General features: G+C 53.4%; 1 protein-coding gene across 1 annotated transcript in view; it reads right to left on the bottom strand.

The window, feature by feature from the left end:
• Positions 1 to 2,753: 2,753 nt before the first annotated feature.
• ADARB2 (adenosine deaminase RNA specific B2 (inactive)) overlaps positions 2,754 to 22,382 on the bottom strand; it is a gene marked incomplete at both ends in the record, with an annotated part of 372,267 nt that continues 352,638 nt past the window's right edge. The window contains 4 exons of the mRNA XM_079700997.1: positions 2,754 to 2,930; positions 4,032 to 4,210; positions 7,213 to 7,394; positions 15,948 to 16,116. Of these exons, the coding sequence (XP_079557123.1) occupies positions 2,754 to 2,930; positions 4,032 to 4,210; positions 7,213 to 7,394; positions 15,948 to 16,116 (707 nt within the window). The remainder of the gene's footprint in view (positions 2,931 to 4,031; positions 4,211 to 7,212; positions 7,395 to 15,947; positions 16,117 to 22,382) is intronic.

The raw sequence follows: 22,382 nt of genomic DNA, 5'->3' as shown, positions 1-22,382 counted from the left end.
GGATCACGTGCTGGGAGGGGACAAGCGGAGCCACCGACCTCCTGACCCTCTGGGGCTGGGTCCTGCCAGGAGGACCAGGCTGGGAACTGTACATTGCTTACGTTTTTCTCCCTGACGGGAAGTGGTGTGGGCTTGGGAGGCAGATGGAGGTGCTGCCGACTTTATTTGGATGTTAGTGGGAGGGTGGATGCGAACACGGAACAGGGCAAGTGTGAATCACGGAGACGCAGGATGGTGGTTGAGGCTGGTTTGGCAGGTGGGGGGCCCTATTGTTGGCTCCGTCCTGCTTTCAGGGTGACTCAAGTGTTTGTACTCCTCACAGAGACCCAGGTGGGGAGGTGTGCGGGCTCCTCTGGACTCGAATTCCCCTAATTTTTCTAATCGAAAGATGCAGGTGGACCTGCGTAAGTGGTGCACCTCTGGGCTTCGGGCTGACCTGAGCCAAGCCCTCCAGCTACCCTGGTGCCGGGTTCGAGCCCGGGGGCCCCCTCCTCTGGCCTCTGGCTGTCCCAGCCCTCCTGTCCCGTCCCCACCCGCCTGTGCCCGGAGCCCGGGGTCCCTCGTCCCCAGCTCCCTCTCTGTTTCCCACTCACTTGCAGCAAAGCTCCAGGCCCTGAATTGGACTTCTTGCTGCCGTAGGGACTCTCCTCTCATCCATCTCTCCCTCCGAGAAGTACCCTCCTGACCCGACAGACAAGTCCCCACACCGGTGCTAATGGGTACCAGGGTGCTAGGGGTGGCTTTCTCCAGGAGCAGATGTTTATACATGAGGAAGTTTGTGTGGTTCTGGAGAGCCAGTGCCTCGAACCCTGTGGGGTGCTCATCATGGGTGGGTGGGCACCTTCCAAGCCCCTAGAACCAGGTCCCATGGGCAGTGCCCTCTGTGTCCCTTTGTGGGTCGGCTCCCCCGCATCTTCCCTGCCGTCTGCTCCCTGTAGTAGGAGCTCTTTCATACAAAGCATGGACCACGTCTCCAAGAAACAGCTCAGAGTGCTGTGAGCTGAGCTTCTGGTCACAGATTCCAGCCAGGACTGGACTGTGCCTCCCGTTTTCAGAGCAGGGCTCCAGACACGGGGCTCAGAGTGTCTGAGTCACAACCAGTCCTGAGGCCGCTGGTTCTCTAAGCCTTGTCCTGGTGACACGTCAAATGATCAGAAACTAACATAAACTGGCCTTTTGATCCTAGCTTTTGTACTGAATTAAGATTTTATTTCCTCAATTTGTATGAAAGATTAATACGAGTCATCTATTTGCAAAATCATTTTCATCTCTCTTGAAACTTTATGCTGGAGAAGTTGTCAAATACCCGGCCCGTTTTCTCTTATAAAAGAACTTGAGTAAGTTTGACTTTATATTAAATCCCAGGAAAAGTTTCTCTCCCCATACTTAGTATCTCTACTTCTTGTTCTCTTGTGACAATACCTACAACTCACTTTGTTTTGCTTTTGCCCCGTTGTTATGAGATCTTTGTGATGCTGCACTTGCCTTTCTTGGGTTAAGTGAGGTGCTCAGGCTGCTACAGAGCTTTGCTATTTATATTCTGGACGATAAATCTCAGATGTGGATCATTTAGATGGAGGAATGAGAGGCTGGTTAACCAGCATGATGGAGCCAGAAATGAGTCCTCGGCGGTGAAACAATTCAAGGCATATGATGGACTTGAGATGTCACGGGGGTGCCACCCTCCTGCGTGAACAGGGGGTCAGGATCCCGCCCCTCACTCAACCCCGGACGCCCCGTGTGCTCGGGGGAACCTAAAGGGGGGAGAATTCTGCCTCTTGCACTTTTGCAGCTGCTTTAAGTGAATTTTTTTATTGTTCAGGATGGAGATCAGAGAACCGAGATGAGAGCTGGAGGCCCCTCAGGCCTAAGGGGACAATTCTGTGAGTTTCTGTGCTTGCTTTCTGATAAAACTCAGTTAAAAAGGCAGGACTTGGTCTGGGACTTGGTTTCCTGATTGATTCCCTGGGGAGGACCCTATCAGCTCAGACCTTGTCCATGTGGTCGGGTCATCATCTGCCAGGGAAGCAGCTGCGTCAAGCCATGGGCGTGGGGTCCGGCGGCTGCGCATCTGGGACCCTTGTCACCAGGACATGTAGCAGTGGTTTCTTCACTCCCTAAATCTTGGCTCCCGGGTGCTTTGGAAACTGTTCCTTTGCTCTCTGCAAGAATGGTCTCACTCTCTGGTCCTCTTTTAGGGGTTCTTTAATATCATGTGTCTCAAATCCTTCTGAAAGGAGGTGGAGTGAAAAACTTAAATAGTAATGAACATGATAGCTCATCCTTACTGGCTTCTTTGGGGAGGAGCCCATGGCTTTTCTCTTCACTTGTGGCTTATCCTGAAGTCTCACACACGCTGTGCTCATGGGAACCCCTTGCTCAGGGGGTGTGTGGCGGGGAGGGAAGCGTCGGGGATGGGCCTGGTTGGTTCTCACCGGCCAAGCCTCGGCACTGCTTTTCAAGGCATCCACTCAGACCCTCTGGCCCAAATGGAAATTCCCTTGGACACAAGGAGGAGGGTGAGCTGTTTGTGCGTAGGCAGGTGTGGTGGGCGATCTCGGTCCTGGCACCTTGGGAGCGGCCGTCGGAGAAGCAGCATGTCCCTAACGCAAGGCTAGTTGCTCATCTGAGCTTCAGACACGCGTGTGTTTCTGAACACCAAAGGAAAACGAATGCACAGCACAGATCAGCACCGTCAGGGCACGCCACACCCACACACGGCTTCACCCACTGCGCAGGGCCGGCCCGGGGCCTCATAGCATTAGTAGGAACTGGTCTTGCTCTGGCGGCTTCCTCACCCAGGTGCCCAGGCCGGCCTTCTGGAATGCTCTGAACAGCTGCTGTTTGACAGCCTGGTAGGTGTGTGCCCCCAGCTTGGCCTCACAGTACATGGACGGCGTGTCTCCGTGGCTTGGGATCCGTGTGCTCAGCTGTGGAACAGAATGAGAGAGGACGGGTGAGCCCTCGCCGGGAACGGGCCCCGACCAGCAGGACCGCTCAAGCCTGGCAAGCAGGCACTGGCCTGCCGGTCACTTTTCCTTCTCTCTTCCTTTAAACAGAAAAGCAGCGAGATCATCACGTGGGCTTGGAGTTTGCCAAGAGGGTGGATCTCAGGTTAAGTCCTCTCATCACAAGGATGATGGGAGGGGCTGCGTGAGTCAATTAGTACAATTCTGGGGTCATTTCACAACGTATCAAAATATCCAGTTGTGCACCTTAAATATATACACTGTTCATATGTCAATTATGCCTCAGTAACAAAGAAAAATATCTATTCTCTCTAATTTGATCTATTGATAAATAAAATTTCATATAAAATTCCAAAAAAAGAAAGAGAGTAACAGTAGAAATTAGGGAGACTTTGCTTCACAAGAAGTGTGAGCGATTAATGAAAAAAATAAACACAGAACTTGTCTGCTATTAACAACACAAGCTGTGCATAATGTTTTTCTTTTTCGAGGAGGATTAGGGGCTCAAATCGGCGTGGGTGGCGAGGCCGAGGGGGCCGAGGGAATGAAGGCAGCGTCCCAGGTGGAGTCGCCTGCTAGCCCACTGGGAGGACCGGGACTGGCCCCTGTGTCCAGCGGGGCAGGACCCGGCCTGGCTTCACCACCTGTGCGCCAGGGTCAGGGGTGCGGTGAGCGGGGCAAGTGGTCGGCAGGGGGCGGCACCTGCTACTGGCCGGCCAGTCCGTCCCTGACACTCACTGCCGTGTAACTGGGGGAACACCTAACTTTTCTGGGCATCCATTTCCTTCTGTCTAAACTGGAATGACATGGACTCCGAAGTTTCTATGGACTTTCTCAAGGGCTGCACTGACCACAGCTGTTCACCAGTGAGCCCCTTTCCACTTATTTCTGGGGCCACAGCATGAGACCCTGCTGCGGGTCGGGGGCCCCACTCGGAGGGGCCACACCTGGGGTTGGCTGGGGGCGGGCAGGGACACAGGGGCTGCTGTGCGTGTCCCGTGTCACCCTGGCTCTGCCCAAGTGGCCACACCCTGGGCCCCACCCATGTCCAGCCCCACTGACCTTGCCGTAGAGCCGCGCCCACCGGGCCGAGAGCCTGTGCTTGCAGAGCCTGGACGAGCGGCCGCAGCTCCGCTTCCCGGTGGTGGCGTCGATGACCTCCACGTCCGCCGTGCCCACCACCCAGTTCACGCTGAAGTGGGGCGACTTCCCAGGCTGCCGCGCCTCGGCCTGACTCACTCCTGTCGGGAGAGACGGGGCGCCGGGCGTGAGCGCTGCTGGCTGGGCGGGCGGGAAACGGTTCCCGCGCTGGTGGGACGGGGTGGACGGCTGGCCCGAGAGCCATCACTGGGGCTTGGATTCGAAGGATTTTAAATGCAAGGCTGTCCTGTAATAACACTCTGCCCACGTTTCCCCCTTTCTCTGGATGTTTGTCGCGCGGACTGGTGAACAGATGGGGCCGAATAAAGGCCAGCTGAGAGCGTGCGTTTACGGGGCATCTGCTGCCTGCCTGCTCCCCACAGGGCAGACGCCAGGGTCACAGTCTGGCTGACAAGATACGAAATGGAGTGAAAACAAGCGAACTCTGAGGGTGCAAGGCGCCGACCCGGCAAGGTGACTGGAGCCCAGCGGGGACTGGAACCTGGGCCCTTGTTTGAATTTCAGGACCGCAGAGCATTAAGCCGGGAGTGGGTCTTTCTGAGTCCTGGGGCCGCCGAGGATGCTAAACCATGCAGGATAGTGGCCTGGGAGGAGGGGCACTGACCCCGGCGCCTCGGCCACATGCCCTCCATGCCCCTCGACTCCCCGCGCAGCTGACGGGCTGGCTCCACCCCCAACCCCGGCTCCCACTGGCGTCACGCAGAGAAGGACCTAGGTCTCATGTGTGTTCACGGCCACAGTGCTGCAGGATGTTCAGCCTGGACACCCCCATCCTCCCCGCCCCTCCTGACCCCTTCCCTGGATCCAGCCCCCTGAGCAGCTGCTCCCATATCCACACTCTGCCCCTTGCCAGCCTCCTGTTCCCCAGTGGACGGACTGGACGGCTGCATGGGGCCTCTCAGGGCCCTGGGTGGGTGAGCCCAGGGGCCCCGGCAGCATCTCACAGGGAAGCAGAGCCTGGTGCTGGGAAGCAAGTGGCAACCCAAGGAGCTGGACACATGGAAAAGTTGTCACCTGACTTATCAACATAGATGGAAATTAAATTTAACTTAGACAACCAAGAACTGAACATTTGCTTTTAGCTCCACACAGGAATTCTAGGTCTTTGGGGGCCACTGCAGAGCTGTTTCTGCTGCTCAACCACAGGAAGTCATTAACTTTCAACATTTTAAGAAAGAACAGGAGAAAGAAGAAAAGGGAAAGTGAAAGAAAGACGTTGAAACCGGGCCCAAAGTGATATTTTATCAGAATTACTGGAATTATGGACCGTTTAGAAAATGACTCTGGTTTCATAGACGTTGAATTTGAGGCAAACCTTCCCGTCCCTCACCTGACGATGGTGAGTCAGGACTGAGCCCCTTGGAGACGGGCGTGGGTCTCAGGCTCCCATCCCCAGCTCCTACGAGGTGGATGTCGCCACCTCCTCAGCTGGCCTTGTTTGTGTTGTTAATTCTTGTGTGGTTAAGAAATTGTGCCGTTGCCACGGGTCACAGTGGGTGTGTTGGGAGAGCTTGGCCTTCTGGTTAAACAGGGTTCAAATCCTTGCTCCATGTTGATAAATAGACCATCTTCACACTTAAATTCCTGTGAGTCTATTTCCACATTTATAAATGGAGGTAACAGCAGCTGTCGTGGTTGGCGTGACAGGGTGTGTGCCTCATCTTGACGTTGACGGGGATGGCTGCTGGGTTTAGTTAGGTCCCTTCCCTGCATGGTGGAGTCGTTCTCTGGGGGGGACTCGTGGAGGGTGAGTAGCTGCACTGTGCAGACCAGGCCTCTCTGGGCACCCACCCCCCAAGAGAACCACCCACAGGCTGTACGTGGCCATCACCTGCCGGGCTCAGGACATAGGGCACCACAGCCATGGGCACAGCTTTGGGTCAGATCCGAAGGCACTGTTCATGGCAAGGACGGGGGTGAGGGAACCCCCTCCACGACAGGTCGGCCCGAGTCACGGGAAGGGAAGGTGGGGCTGTGGTCCTGGATGGGCACTGCGACCCCTGCTCCCATGGCCTCGCTGTAGTTTGCTGAGTCCCCTCCCTGGATGCTGGGAGCCCCTGGAATCTGACGTGGTCCCCAGATTTGGCAGAGGGCCTTAGATTTTAGGAACAGGGTCTGGTGTGTAAAGAAACCTGGGGCATAGCCACTGAGCCCTGGGCGGTCCCAGCCCCACTGGGAGCATCCTCTTCCACCCTGTCTGAGCTTTGGGGTCCGTGATACTGCCCTTGGCTGGTGACTCTCGTGGGAGGGTTGAGGGAGTGGGGAGGTGTGTTCTCTTGGGGGCTGGCCTGGCTGAGAGCTGTCCCCGCGAGTTACCGCCACCCCGTGGGCACCATCGTTACCCCTGGTTTTCTAACTGAGAACAATCTTAGGGTCCTGGGAGTAACTCTTAGGCCTGACTCTTACCACAACCGTTGACTGGCTCTTTGATCTTCTCTCTCCTCTTTCGGGGGATCTGGTCTAAGCCTCGGATGGGCCAATTGCTGTGGGTCTACACGTGCCCACCCACCAGGGCCCCCTACCGCAGATCACGGCTTGCAGCCCTTTCAGAGACAAGGCACCGCCCAGGAGGGAGCCGCAGTGGATTACCGTGTTAATTACGGGGGTCACAGCGGGTGGGGCTACCTCCCCAATGCCCCCTCCCGCTGAGCTGAGAGGTTAGCTGCTGCCAGAGGGGTTCACGGCTGTGTGACCCCTGGCGGCCTGGGGCGGCATCCCCCTCCCAGGTTTGGTGCTGGGGGATCATTCAGGAATTTGCTCCTGGATCAGGTGGGGGCGACCTATGGCCCTGGGTTTCCCCTGCCCTGTTGGACACGTGTGTTTATTGCCTGGATTTCTCTGGGCACCTTCAGACACTGCCCTGAAAGTGACACTGTGATGTCTGAGGGGCTCATCCTGTTACAGCTTCACTCTGGAACATTGTCCGGAGATGCTCCGCACCCAGCTGACCTTTCAAGTATCCGGTCTCTGCAGTTCTGCTCGCTGAGTCTTAAATGGCCACGGGCCAGACTGGGAGAACCTGCCCTGGGGATCTCGGGGCCTGTGGACAGAGGGATGTGTACGTTTGAGGACCTGTTCTTACCGCTGAGGAGGGGCCGGTTGTGCCGGTACGAGGCGGGCAGTTGGCCGATGTCCTCGGTCCTGTGGCTCATGACCCGGGAGAGGTGGCCGGTGTGGTGCAGGCTCCCCACCACGATGCTGTGCAGGTACACGGGCTCGATGAAGTGGCAGAGCAGCGCACCCTGCAGCCCCAGCACATTCCACCTGGGGGGGAGAGGGGCGTCAGCGCCCTGGCTCACTGGCCTCACCTGGGGAAGGAGGGGGGGCCTTTCTGCCCCGTTGTCCCCGAGGTGTCACTGTCCCCATCATGCAGCTGGCGGTGGGGGGTGGGAGCTGGCCTGGGGCTCGCAGCACACTGGACCGGGCATGGCTTTGGCCTCGTGACCCCTGGTGACCCCGAGCCCCTCTCTGCCGTCGGGGGGACGGGTGTCGGTGGGTCTGCGTGTGAATAAACGTGGATCCTTTTCCTGGAAAACGAGCTGTCGGGTGAAGGGGAAGCTACATATTCTCTCAGGGACTTAAAAGCAGATTAAAAAAAAGACGTCTGTCTCCAAAGTGAATCGGAATTTTTCTTTATGTTCGCTGGGAAATATCAGAAATTGAATTAACTGCAGTTTAGGGGAGAATACTCTCCCTCCCTACCCCTTTGTCAAACTCAGCAGTGGGCGGGACCTACTGTGGTGACATGAATGACCTCGTTTGGCTCTGGGGGTGCTTTGACTTCAGGAGCCCCGATCAGAGGACGAGGCCGTGGTCCTTGACATAAATGAGGCTCTGGGTGAGTGTTTGCTTCTGCCAGCAAAGATGACAGGAGCCTTGTCAGACATTTCCCCGTAAATTTGTGTGGAACAACTTTCCGTGTATCTGTTATTTAAGGCAACATTTTGTGGTTTCCACTCTAAATAACATGCTTAAAATCCAGCCTCCATCAGCACAAGCATTATGCAGTTAATTTCTTACATCATTATTCTTTTCATTAATTAACATTTCTCCACGGTTAGAGCAATTAATGTGGTGCCTCCATGCCGTACATTTCCTTTCATGATTAATAAGGAGTCATTCTATTTCCCTTTCCCGAAGCAGTCAATTAACACAGAATTCTTTCCATTAATTACCGAGTGCTCAAACCAGCGGGCCTACCTAGAGGGCAGTCTGCTCCGAGAACCTGTGACACCAATTGCCTAAAAAAATTCTCTTTAAATTTTATTCCAAAAACACAAGCAATTTAGCTGGCGATATTAATTTGCCTCAGAAGCATTGAGGTGAGCGAGAAACATCTTCTAATCTCATGCAAGAAGAGGCAGCCATCTGGCTGGTGAGGATTGAGGAACGGCCCCCCCTCCGTTAAGTGCGGGTCATTAAAGTAATGTGCTCACCCACATAAAACTCAAGTGGAATATAAAAGGTAATATTTATATACAAACAGTTTAGTCCTACAATTTAAACAGTCATTGGTTTTATGAAACGTTTACTTTAGTCTATCAGATTTGCATAACTTCACTTAAAAAAATAATTGTGGTCATTTCTGTAGGTCACCTCCTGTCTCTCAGAAAGGAGTGGAGAATTGCCTTTGGGATCTAGTGCGTGATTTTCCCAAAGAATAAGTGTCCAAAAGTGTTGAAAGGGAGCACATTTCTGGAGGCATGAGAAGCGGGGGAATGGACATTCCCCATCGATAACAAAGCCCTTCTCCAACGATGAGATGAGTATTCCAGAGGGGACATCCCTGTGCTTCAGGTTGTCCATGGACTGGCTTTGAACAAAACTTCTGGAATGTATCTGAATGGCTCTGACTCTGCAGGAAAGTCTAAAGACAAACAAATTCTATATCTGGTCTCCTCCTAATAATCTTTACAATAAAGAGACAATCAGCCTTCTCCTTGCCTGGCTGTAGGAGTTTAACTTATTCAGCCAACACCACCAATACAACCAAATGTCGCCCTGAATACAAACTGGAGAGTTTTCAGCATTCCGGATTGAACGGAAAAGTGCCTCTCCTTTTATTCAAACAGCTGACATGACTGCAGTGTTGACAGACAAAAAAGTCCCAGGTCTAGTTTTCAATATAGATAATCCCTAAATAAATATATTTTTGTCTGTTTGTCAATCACTGAAATACCAAAGATAAGTGAGGGAGAGATCTTGGAAAAAGGCTGTTTTCTTTAACTGAGAGACGATCTCTGTACCTCGCGAGGACTGACGGGGACTGTCCCAGGATGGGCCCCACCCAAGACCTGCCGGGCCCGTGCGCCCGGGGCGTGAGACTGAGAACTGCGGGCACGGGTGCAGGGACTGTGGGTGGTCGGGGTCCCTGTCTGCAGTTTTCACCCCCGAGGCACGGCTGCCGGGAGGAGGTGCGGGTCCAACATGACAGTGAGGTCTGAACATCACCAAATCCATCCTTACTTCACTTCCCTCCTTGTCCGTGGGCAGGTTTGCCCATGACCTGGAGGCACAGTCACACCCACTGGGAAAGGTCACGGTGCAGCTGGGTGACTCAGGCTGAGGCACAGCTGTGAGTACAACGCCATGCACCCTGGGCTCGTCTGGGGGGCTTTGGGAGCCTCCTGCTGCTAGGATCCCCAAGGCCGGGATGGAACTGGTCTGGGTGCAGCAGGCATCAGCGCTTCCAGCGTGCCAGGCAGTTCCATTGTGAGCCGGGTGATGCACAAAGCAGGAAGCATGGACTTGGGAGTCAGTCTACCAGGTCCAGGTGACCTCCGTGTCTTTTGTTGTCTCTTAGCCCCTCTTCTGCTTTCCCTCAATGTTCATGATGTCTCCTGGTCACCTAATTTCTAGTTTGTTTTGCAGCCACGGTGCTTCTCAGCCCTTTGCAGTGTCCTGGGGGCTGGACAGGGGATGGCTGCTGCCTCAGATCTGTGTCCCTGTCTCAGCATTGTTGCAGGGGTAGCAGAGGCGGCAGATGCGGGAGTGTCATCACTGTTACCACGCTTCTGTTGGACAAACATTCCTGAGTTTATCACTCACTACCTCTGAAACAGGAGGGAGGGGGGCAGGGCACAACTTTTAAAAGAACGACACAGCCCAAGGACATGACATAAACTGATTAGAACCGAATGGGTCCAAGATGGCAGACAAGTCGACTTCCACTAGACCTTGAGCCTCAGTATATGCTCAGTGTAACACATCAGCAAGCTAAATGACACACCCACAGGTGCCAGGACAGTTCCAAGGCCAGACCATAAAGGTCAAAAAGTGGGTGGTGGCCCAATTTTGGGAAATCCCCACCCCTTTCCCCAAATAGCTGGAATATTCCTCCCACTCATTAGCCTATGAAATTACCCACCCCTATAAAAACTGACAACCCCATACCCTTGTGCCTTTCTCACCTTCTGAGATGGCCCACACTCTATGGAGTGTGTTTCTCTCTAAATAAATCCACTTGTTACCTATCACTTTGTCTCTCACTGAATGCTTTCTGCGATGAGACTTCAAGAACCTGAGCTTCGTTAAATCCTGAAACCAGGTGTGTGATCTCAGTTAAAAGACCATGGGTTTTGGCCAGGTTCGAGTCCCAATCTGAGATACATGGTTGTACCTTCACCACTGGAGATGGGGTGAAGTTTCCCCTAAAGGCTGCAGTAAGGTGACCACAGTCTTCTGTAAAGGAAGAGCAGTGGTTATTACACCAAGCTGGGAACATTTGGGGCTGGGCGTTTAGTAAGAGCAGTGGTTTTAAAATGACCCATATTTGGAGATTGGAAGCATGAACACATTCCCTCCTGATTTCAGCAGAGCTGTAGGTAACACCATCCGGCTGCCAGGTGGGCTGGGTGCGGAGCCAGGTCCTCACTCTCAGAGGGGGGTACTCTTGCAGCCTGAGATCTCAGTGCGGGGAGTCAGATGGGGCCTCGGTCCCCAGAGAGCATCCGTAATTCTTTACAGTTCATTTTTATGGAGAAAGTTTTAATCTGTTCATTTAAAGACACATTGCAATCGATAATCAAGCTCCGGTGCTTAAAATTAGAAACCATATCTAAAGGAACATTAGTTCCAGAAGATTTAGATTTTTATATGCTACTTGCCTCTCGATTCTTAGAGCAAAAACCCCTCCCTGGTTCGCCTGTCCTTTCAGGTGGCCGGTGTTTCCTGTTAGTGACAGTTCAGATCGACTTCTTATGTCCAGAAAGCCAGGCCACGTCCATGGGAACATGGGCCTCACGGTGACACTTGTCATCTGTCCTGGGCTCACAGAGGTGCAGGGCTTGGTCTGTTTTATCTCTGAGCTGCAGGAAAATCCAACCCTTTGATGCGCCTCCAACCTTAACTCGTGGGTTGAAGGTCGAGTTTCCTGGACCTGGTGAAACAACCCACATTCTGCAGTTTCCCTGGGTCTGCACCAGCCTGGCATGAGCAGTGGCATTTTAGGAATAGATTTCACTCTGACTTTGGTTCTGTAATTTTGCAAGGACCACACGAGTTGAGCCAAGTGAGTGGTGTCTCCTACCTGGTTATATTGGTTTCCCGGGGCAGGGGGTGAGGTGGGTGGGGAAGGGCTTAAAACATAGGAAATTTACTCACGGTCCTGGAGGCAGAGGACTTAGGTGAAGGTGTGGCAGCCAGGGGGCACCGGGGAGACCCCACTCCCAGGCATCACTCACCTGGCGCTCAGAGGCTTGTGGATGCGTCCCTCTGGGCCCCGCCTCTGTCTCTGTGGCCTCCCTGTGCACCTGCTCTGGGCGTCTGTCCCCAGGTCCCCAAGGCCTCACTCACGAGGATACACTAGCTGCATTTAGAGGCCACCTTCTCTCACCATCCTTGGCTTAATCCTGCCTGGTAAGGCCACACTCACGGGTTTAGGGTCTGGGGACAAGGATATCTTTTTTTTTTTTTTTTTTTTTGCGGTACACGAGCCTCCCACTGTTGTGGCCTCTCCCGTTGCAGAACACAGGCTCCGGAGGCACAGGCTCAGCGGGCCTAGCCACTCCGCGGCATGTGGGATCTTCCCGGACCGGGGCACAAACCCGTGTCCCCTGCATCGGCAGGCGGACTCTCAACCACTGTGCCACCAGGGAAGCCCGACAAGGATATCTTTTGGGGCCACCGTTGGGCCCATGCCACCTGCTATGGGGCATCAGGAGATCCCACTGCTTCTGTTTACCCCATACCCTGGGCTCCGTAACCCCACTCTGGGGAGTATGTCCTAAGTCTGTACTCGGAGATTTGGAAAAACGCTTTGGCACAGAGATATTTCCGGAAACATGGTGCACGGAGCAACCACTTGTGAGCACCCAGGGATCCAGCAGCAGGGAGGTGCCCCCAGCCTTGCACGTGGATTCAATGCCCGTGACTTTGAAAGGAGCCAGGATCATAGTGTTCAGTGATGGACTGTAAGCAAACTGCCCGAAGCAGCAAAATCCTGATGACAGGAAAAAGCCTGTGTTTAGGAAAAAGGTTAAGGCGTTTACAGCCAAGGTGCCTGCTGTTTTCGGTGACGACTGGGATACTGGCTGGTCGTCTTTTTTACTTTTCAAGTCTCCTAATGTTTCTTACTGTCTTTTATGGGTTTTTTGTTTGTTTGTTTGTTTGTTTTTGCGGTACGCGGGCCTCTCACTGTTGTGGTCTCTCCCATTGCGGAGCACAGGCTCCAGATGCTCAGGCTCAGCGGCCATGGCTCACGGGCCCAGACGCTCTGCGGCATGTGGGATCTTCCTGGACCGGGGCACGAACCCGTGTCCCCTGCATCGGCAGGCGGTCTCTCAACCACTGCGCCACCAGGGAAGCCCAGTGTTTTATGTTTTAATGGGGGGTGAGGGGAACTTCAGATGTGTGATGCCGCTCCCTGTGGGCTGTTTCCACCAGTCGGTGTGACTAGATGGTCCCATCACACTTTCCCTTTATCTGGAGGCATGAGAACGTGTAGCCTTAGGTGCATTTAGGATCTTGTGGCCACAGAGTCTCAGGTTTGGTTCTGTTTTGGTTGGAAGCCATTCACCCAAGGGAGAGGTATCCACTATCCCTTGAGCATTGGAACCAGCTTTTATCTGCAAGATAGTATTTTGCTCCAGGGTTTTAACTAAAATTCCTTTTCGGCCAAAAATCTCACTTTCAAAAGACTTTCATGGCCCAAGAATTTTCCTGGGAATTCCAATGACTCTGTTCCAAAGAGAAGAAATTAGATTTCGTTTTCTGCTATGTCAGCATAAAAATTATTTTTGAAGGGAAAAAATGTAGCTGGTGTATCCCCACTTCCGGCCTCGGGTGTTTTTTTCCATGGAAGGGGGAGAAAGCTCTTTCTGCGGCCGGGGTGTTCTGCCCACATCCAGTCTGTGGTGCTGGGCATCCTGGCTTTGGTGCTGGTCTGTCAGACTCTCCAACCTCCCGGTGATGCCCCAGGTGTGCTTCCACACGATGCTGAGCATGATGTACCCCCAGGAGCCTGGGGACCTGCATGCGCTTGCAGACTCTGTCGGCTGTGTGCCCGGTTTAGGGAGGGGGGCAGCCTGGGCCTGGTTCCCACGATCTTTGGAGTGAGTTTGATGATAATGACATTCACATAACGCAGCCCTTTTCCCTGGGAGGCCACCCTGACCACTGGACTGGTGGGAATGTTGCACAGAGCTTCCATCCATAGGGTTGACCCCTTCCACATGCTTGGGTCCTGGGCCAGGTCTGACCCAGCCGCTCAGCCTGTGTGAGTCCTGCCCACTGTCCAGCACGGTCGGGGGCCACCCCTCCACTGCCCCGTCCATGAAAGCCTCGCCCCGACTCCGCGTTTCTGAGCACGGCTGTCATCAGGAAACCCCACGCCTGCTCCATCTCCGCTCCAGTCCAGCCTCGCTCGGTCCCCTGCAGAGCTGGACGTCTCTGCTCCCGCCTCCCGTTGGGCGATGGATGGGTGCCCACCTGCAGAGACGCGACCCTAACCTGCGCACGCACCCCTCATGGTGGCACCAGTGATCCCCTGAGGGTCAGACCTTAGACGCAGAAGCAGATAGTGGGGGTGAGTAGGATTCCAGTGCAGGACATGGGGTGCAGGGGGAGGGCATCACGGGGGTTGCAGGGAGAGAGGCAGGGATGGTGGGCTTGTTCAGGGAGGAAGGCGGGCAGATGAGGCAGAGACAGAGAGAGAGAGTGAGCAGAGTGTTCAGGGAACACCTGAGGAAAGTCCTGGGAAGGTGGGCGGGGCTCCCAGGGGACTGAGTTGTGGGAGGGGACCTGGTGCCATGCCCCCCAGGCCCCTCCTGCCCCATTGTGTTCCCCACCGTCTGGGCACCACTCACCTGGCCACCAGATTTGGGGACTAGACAGGTGACTGGCAGGGCTACCCGTGAGCTGCATCAACTCCTGGATGAATTTGGGGTGGCCCCCCGCCTGCCCAGAGCCACAGGCATCACAATGTCCCCAGCATGTCCCCCTCAAAAGCAGTTAGAATCCTCCTCAGCCCAGGGACGTGATGTGGACTGTGCTTTCTAAGTAGACTTTGTTAAACAGAGCGTCACTGGTGGGAATGAAACCAGGGGGCCTGTGGGCTCCTGGGCACGAAAGCCTTTCTGTCCCCCATTTCTTGTTTCTAGGGAACAGACTGCAGCCTCCATGACCTTCCCTGGGTGCCAAACAGTTGCTAATCAAGAGAGGAGCAGCCAAGAAACCCCCTGAGGCGAGATTAAAGGGACCAGAGAAGCCCATCAAGGTTAGGAAACCCGACCACCTAAGACCCTGCACAAGGCCTAATCTCGTCAGCGACCCCCCTTGAAGGATTGTTATAACTCCCTCATCAAATCCTCCCGGGTGGGGACACATAGTTTTTCGAGGCAGGAGCCTGCTGTGTCCCTCTTTGCCTGGCAAAGCAATAAAGCTATGCTTTTCTACTTCACCTAAAAGTCTGTCTCCGAGATTCAATTTGGCACCGGTGCAGAGATGCCGCACTTTCAGCATCAGGACTGTTGACGTCCCACATCACCTGGGCTTTGTAGCGAGTTTAATTCTCTGTCAGTTGACATTTAAGATCCTAGAGACAGTGAAACTTAACTTCTGTATCATTCATTCACTTCATTTTCTAGGGAGTCAGAATTAATTTAGAGACCCAATGCGATCCTGGGAGAGCAAGAGAATTTCCGTTAAGGTGCAAACTGCTGCTTCTCCCCACTTCATGAATAGATGAAAACATTACAAAGGAGGATACTTTTCCTTCTGAAAGATGAGCTAGTTGACGACTACAGGCAGTTCTCCTTGATGCAGAAATCAGTGCTTTGCTGTATTGCAGTCAGGCCGGGGGCAGTCACTCCAGGGGAGTAAAAGGCCTTATTTCTCCTGTAGCCGTATGGTAATTTCCCTCGAGATTTCGGATCCCTGTTCTCCAGGGCTGAGGTTTTAACTGCCCTGTAGCCTAGGGAGCCTCACAGAGGCACCGAGTGCACCTGGGCCACGGCCCCTCTGCATGCAGGCTCGGGTCAGGGTTGGGGTCGGGGCTGGGGTCCCCACTGCCCTGGCTCCCGAGCCCCTGGGTGCCTGCCTCTCCTTGGCCCCGCCTGCCTCTTTGACGGCTCTGTCCGGCTTTCCAGGGAGGCCGTGATGGTACAGAAGGCGCCTGGCCAGTGCACAGCTGTGTGTGGGGCAGCGGGCGGCCACGTCCCGTGGTGGGTGTGGAGTTCAGGGCCGACAGGGCAGAGTCCGGGACCGTGGAGTGCACCTCAACACCCGGCCAGGCCCCCCTCTGGGACCACCGTCCCTGTCCCTCCCCCCGCCAAACACACACCCGGGCGGCACTCGTGCAGAGGACAGGGGGGCCTTTACCTGGCGATCTTGTCCGTGCAGGACATGGTGACCAGCTGCTCGCCCAGCAGGACGCCGTCCCACGTCTGCACCATGCCTGGGCCACGCACGGGCACTGTCCCCTCCCCGGACTCGATCTTCGTGCGCAGGTGCCCCCGGAACTTCCTGGCCAGGTGCTTGCTGCTGCTCACTAGGGGACGAGAGCTGCGTGAGACACGGGGGCTGGGGACACGGTGGGGGGGACACAGGGTGGTCACGGGGGGGCTCCGAGGGGAGGGGAAGAAGAGGGGAGCTCATTGGGAAGCAACTCCAGTGACCCCAGTGCCACCGCCCGCGTTCAGGATGAGGAAGCAGCTTTGGAGGTAAGTGCCGGGCGGGACGGACTTGTACAGACACGGGAGGAGCTGGGGCCCAGCAACCCCTCTGGTCCAGGCTCAGCCGGCGTCACAGCAAAGGGCTGGACAGTGACCATCGGAGGCTCTGCAGCCGTTTGGTCTCGGTCCGACCACTGGACCTGCGGCCCAGCTCTCAGCACAGACGGGCCAGGGAAGGAGCTGCATTTACAGACACTGACTTTTGGGTTCCATGTCACCTTCGTGTGTCAGGAGATGTTCTTCTCACCCTTTCCAGCCATTAAAAAATGTAAAAACCATGCTTAGTTCTCAGGCGGCTGGTGGGATCCGGCCCAATTGCTGGGCTGCAAACCTCATCTAGATTTTAGTCCTGGCTCTATGGTTTCCTAGCTGCGTAGCCTTGGAAAAGCTACTTAAAACTACTGTGATACAGTTAGTTCGTCTGAAAATGGGGTAGTGGTGGTGCCTCCCTCCTAGGCTTAGGGACTAAATGAGATGGGACCTGGGACCCCAGAGCTGCTGCCGAGAGTCCCAGTGAGGGGGTGTCTGCTACACCCAAAGACCGGCCCACGGTAGGGGGTGTTGATGCCCTGTTACTTCTCTCCTGCCTTTCCTTTCCAGAGTCACCTCCACACCCATATACACCAGTTATTTGAAGAACTAGCTTGAACGAGAGGAAGATTAAATTTATTATTTTTTTCTTTTTTAAAAAAAGGTTCTGTACATTTAGTCAGGATTATAATGTATTATAGAAATGCTTAACTGCTTTGTGTACAAATTATATATGAACTACCATAGTGATACCAACATTGACACACACGATGGTGGGATGAACACTAAATGCCTTCTTTAAAAGTTTTAGAATTTGTGAAAATGTGTTTCTCCTTCATTTATCAGCACTGGAGTGAGGGTAAATTATTAATATAAATTATTACCCAAATAATTAATAACATTTGGGTTTATATGGGCACCTTCTCTTACAGATCTTGAAGTAATTTCCAGTATATTTTCTCATGCTTTCTAAGAACTGAAGTTCCTTTACTATGTATTCATACTACCTAGAGGCCACCTCTTGGGAAGAAAGTTGCTGTACTCCTTGGAGAAAGTAAACTTTTGAGAGGTTTTAGATAGCTTATTGACCGTACTACTAACCAGGTCCTTGATGAGATCCAATTTGGACTGGCCTATGAGTCATCTATGGAAGGAAGAACCAAGCTGAGAGATTGAGCCTGGGGGAGGGAGGGGCACAGCCAAGGGATGCCCAGCCCTCCCCCTAGGTAGAGCCTGAATCTCTTCTTTGCATGTTTAAATGGCACTAGGAATCGGATGACAATGCTGCTGCTGCTGCTGGTGATGATGGTGATGATGATAATGATGGTGACAATGGTGATGTTGGTGATGATGCTGCTGCTGCTGCTGATGGTGATGATAATAATGGTGATGATGGTGAGACAATGATGATGGCAATGATGACAATGAGACAATGATGATGATGACAAAGATGATGATAGTGATGATAATAAATTGAACATAAAATATTTCACCTGACTCAAAAATACTTGAGCAAAACTTTGGTTTGACCTGACTTTTTACACCATCCAGGTGAGGTCTTTATCATATCAACTTCCTGTGGCAGGTGGCACTGAGGGAAAGGAGGGCCGGTGTAGCTAACAGTTTCCACAATTTACCATAATGTTAGGAACTAAAGTCTTCTGTGTGGGAATACTTTCTTAGGAAATACGGTACTTGCCGTCCCTCTCTTTCTGGTAATTATATTCAAGAGTATCCTCAGCATTCTCTCAATGCTTCAACTATTGTGTCATTTTCCAGACCTGGAAAGTCACCTATTACATTGTGAGGCTCTTCTGAATTCTTACCCAGTGCTTCTGTGCAACTAACTTTCCCTGAAGCAGATTTTGTAGCCTGTTAAGGCCATGACAACCTGGAGGCCTGGCTTGAGTAACAGCTGGTTTCTAGGAGTTCACCTAAAGTTTTCAGGTAGATGAATTTTTCCTGAAGAGCCAGGTGCATGAGATGCTCCTGATGAGTGTTTATTTTCGGAGGTGTTGAGTCTCGGCTGCCTCCTCCAGCTCCCCCACCAGTGTGATCAGTCCCAGTGGCTCTGAGCGTTGCGATCTTGCAGAGCTCGTTTACCCTGGCTCTTTCTTGCCTAATTGCGAGAGGCAGGAGGCAGTTGAAGAGGCTACTTCAAGCAGAACGAAATGCCAATTCAACCAGAAACTGCGGGGAACTGATCTTAAATCATCTGCAGTGGATTTGTCGTGTGCCCTAGACAGTGGAAGTGTGGAGCATTAAGACTCTGACTGCGTGGATACATAAATGCTCCCAAACCCATAAGAATGTTCTCAGCTAATTCCGATACTCCATCTCATGAAACTCTTCAGTGTAGTGTTTGTTCATCTAAAACCCTTACTTTCGGACCCTGATGTCAGGATAAAGTGCGGCTGGTAATATGCTTAAGAAAATTGTTCAAGTGAATATTCTATTTTCAGGAGAGAATCAGATGGCGACTGAGGAAGTCCACCAAGGGAGCAAAGGTCTATCTAAAATGTGATGCATGGTTGCTGCAATGGTGCAGGGGAGAGAAAGAGCCAGAAATGGGAAAAAAGTATAGGAAAGAAGACAATATTTTTAAACCCCAAATAAGCTTCAAAAGGTATATCCCAGAAGGTATACCCATGATGTGGTCTACTATTTATTGTAATAATGACATCTACAATATTTGTCATGTGGTCACGTGGGTGTTCTTATCCTACCTGGTGAGGATGGTGACAGTGACTATGTGAGTTAGGAAGCCATTTAAATCCATTGACCTTACAATGCACGGATATTATCATGTGTTGCATGCTCTGTAGCTCAGTAGTCACATCAGAAGATGGGGCGTCAGGAAGTGTATTTTAGATTCCCTGACTTCCTATGGGATTTTGGAGCAATCTCTTGAGCTGCTGTCATGTACAAGGAATAGAACTGGCTCAGACGTACAGGCATTCAGTTCACACTTGTAAGATAGCTGTGTGATGTAATCATGCTATTTCTCATGGCTTCTTGTGGGAGATAGATCGGAGATTTGAACTAAGTTGTTAAACTCTTGTAAAATGGCACTAAGGACTGACTTTTCTAGGTTATTTAAAGAACCTGCCAAGCAAGAGGAATTTGCATTAGAGTGCTGGTGAGTTGGAAGGAGAACGGTCACCCAGCCACTGTGACCAGCCCAGGTCTTTTCATTAATCTCTTCATTTAGGTTCTGATTAGAACTGCCCCCGTGTCTGCGGGCCTTGCAGACGCTCCACCAGTGCCCCGTCATCACGCAGGCCTGCCCTCCGGTGGGAGAGGATAGGAAACCAATGGGGCAGGAGACAGGTTAGGGGGTTTTGAACCCGGGGGCTCAGAACATGGCTGGTCCTCAGAATCACTGGGGAAGTTTTAAAAGTACGGACCCTCAGACCCACTGCATCCCGAGGCACCAGAATCTTGGGAGAGTGGGCACAGGAACCTGAAGTTGTAGAAACTTCCTGGCAGTGCTGTAGGTAAGTCGGGTTTGGAAACAACCAAATCTGTGCACACCTGCTCACAGGCAGCACGCCTCCCCAGACATCTTGGCCAATGGACACTGAGTCCATTTCTAAGGACTCTAGGAAGGGAGAACCTACGATATGTCCAAGTGAATGTTTTTGACGGAAAAAAACCCCAGGGACTTTAGAATTTCTGGAGCCACAGGCATCTCCAGGGGTGGGACTGTGTATTGTCCCTTAGCTGCAGAGCCCCTGAACTGGGCCTCAGGGGTCTGTGGCTCCTGCAACTCATGGAACCTTTAGGGCTGTGGCGACAGCTGAAGCCAGAGTCCCTGGTGGACAGCGGGGGGCTCTGCCACAGGTGGGTCAGACTTGGTTCTCTGCTGGGGTTCACTCTGCCTTCCTTCCTTCTTAAAGGACAGGGGGCCACCTGGGCAGGTCTGTTGAGAACTTCCCTTAGACCTAATCACTGAACAGGTGTGTCCGTGGTCCCGTACGTCAGGCATCTGTTGTGCGTGTGTGCCGTGTGCTTGTGCTCGTGTGTGTACTTGTGTGTGAGAGAGGGAGGGGTGACCCCTGGCACTGTGGCTGTGGGTTGTGCAGAAAGATGTACAACGGCTCCTGCAGACCAAGCAAGGGGTGACAATCAAACCAGCCAAAGTGACCAGGACTGGCAGGGGACATGCTGGCCAGTGGAGGGGTGGCTCCCGGAGCAGCTGTGGGTGAGAAGCTGGAGGCCTCGGTGTCCAGGGCCAGAGCTTCTCCTGGGTGTGACTCCTCCGGGGAGAGGATTGAGCATGTCATGCTCTGCATCTGTGGATGCGAGGACATTGCCGTGACCTTCAGGGTCGGGTGCCCTGGGCCTGTTCAGGAGCATGGACCCTGAGGCCGTGGGGCAGTGAGGCTGGGCTTCTGCAGGGGTGGCTTGCAGGAGGTGGGAACGCCCATCCCTGCTAAACGCCCCTCGGGCAGGCCCTGCCTCCAGGGGGCCTGTCACTGTCACCTCTGCCCCGGAGGGGACCCCTAAGGATCCCCATCACCCACACCCACTCCTCCGAGGTCCAGCGAAGGAGGCACCCTTAGAGTGAGCCACCAGCAGGGTCACCCCATCCCCGCATTAGCCAATTCTCTCTAAAACAAAACAATTCCGGGGCGTTTGTGCCTCGGCAAATGGAGAAGGCTGAGCCACCTGTAAAGGTCCTCCACGTGGGGGACGGCAGGCATTCGGGGTTTCTTGCCCTGGCCGACGAGTAAGGAAGGTGATGCAGGACACTTGCTGGCCGTCTGAGGGACAGACCCGCCAGGTGCCCGCTTGGGGCCCCTGTGGGAACCCTGGGGAGAAACACCAGCCAAAATAACCTAGGAGCAGCTTCTCATTTCTGCAGGCACATCTGCAGCAAAAATGTGAGGAAAACGCTTTGTTTTGTCCCTTCTACCTGCACCTGCCACTTCTTAAGACACCACGAAGTAAAAGACATCTGTGCCTGGAGGAGAACCCCAGGGTGCACTGAGAACGTATCTGCTTGTTTTTCTAAACCACCGGCTTTGCAAGTTGGAATTAAGGCTAGGGAGGCTGATGACCTGGAACCGTCCCTGGCAGAGAGCACAGTCTCGCGGGGGCGGGGCGGGATGGGCTCCCCGACTCCGGCCGGCAGGAAGCTGGTGAGTCAGGGCCTCCCCAAAGTTCTGCAGGACTTTTCCTCCTGGAACTGGAGGGCTCCTGGCTGGGTCTCCACGATGCCAGGTCTTCTGAGAGAAAATGGAAGGATAATTCCAAGTAGCTAATGGACCATATTTCACAATTTCATGTGGGGAATTGGTACCATGTAGATCCAGCCTGACGAGCGCCTCCGAGAAAATGAATTCTCATGTTTTCTCCTCTCTCTCTCTCTCTGAGGCTGCGCGGTCAGAAGGAACACTCTGCACAACCCCAGGGGCCTTTGGAGGGGCCAAGCCCACTGCTTGCGTTGCCCGTCCCCCAGCCTGCTCTCCTCCTGGGGCAGCTCCCTGGAAGTTCCCTGACATTGATTAGGTTCCCTTTCGTGACTCTCTGTTTGACTTGATTCTCCCACTGACTTTCCATAGGTGGGTGTTATGGTCTGAATGTGTGTATCCCCAGATTCTGTATGTTGACACCTAACCCCCAAGGTGATGGTGTCAGGAGGTGGGTCCTCTAGGAGGTGATGAGGTCATGAGGGTGGAGCCCCCATGATGGGATCAGTGCCCTTATAAAGAGATCCACACAGCTCCCTGCCCCTCCCTCCAGGTGAGGACACAGAGAGAAGACGCTGTCTGTGAAAAAGGAAACGGCTTCTCACCAGACACCGAATCTACCAGCACCTTGATCTTGGACTCCCAGCCCCCAGAACTGTGAGGAATCCATGTCTGCTGTTTATAAGCCACCCAGCCTGTGCTGTTCAGGAGGGCAGCCCGTGCTAAGACAGCAATGGAAATGTTACCGGTACCCTATTACAGGGGACTCTGTCCAACCGTTCCCCAGAGGGGAAAGCGATGGGCTTGGAGGAACACTGGTAAAAGCAGAAGGCATTTTTTTGGACCCGCATACAATC

Source organism: Hyperoodon ampullatus, assembly GCF_949752795.1.
Source record: "Hyperoodon ampullatus genome assembly, chromosome: 3".
Taxonomy (NCBI): Eukaryota; Metazoa; Chordata; class Mammalia; order Artiodactyla; family Ziphiidae; genus Hyperoodon; species Hyperoodon ampullatus.
The sequence above is the reverse complement of the archived record's forward strand: the minus strand, read 5'-3'. Positions and strand labels throughout refer to the sequence as shown.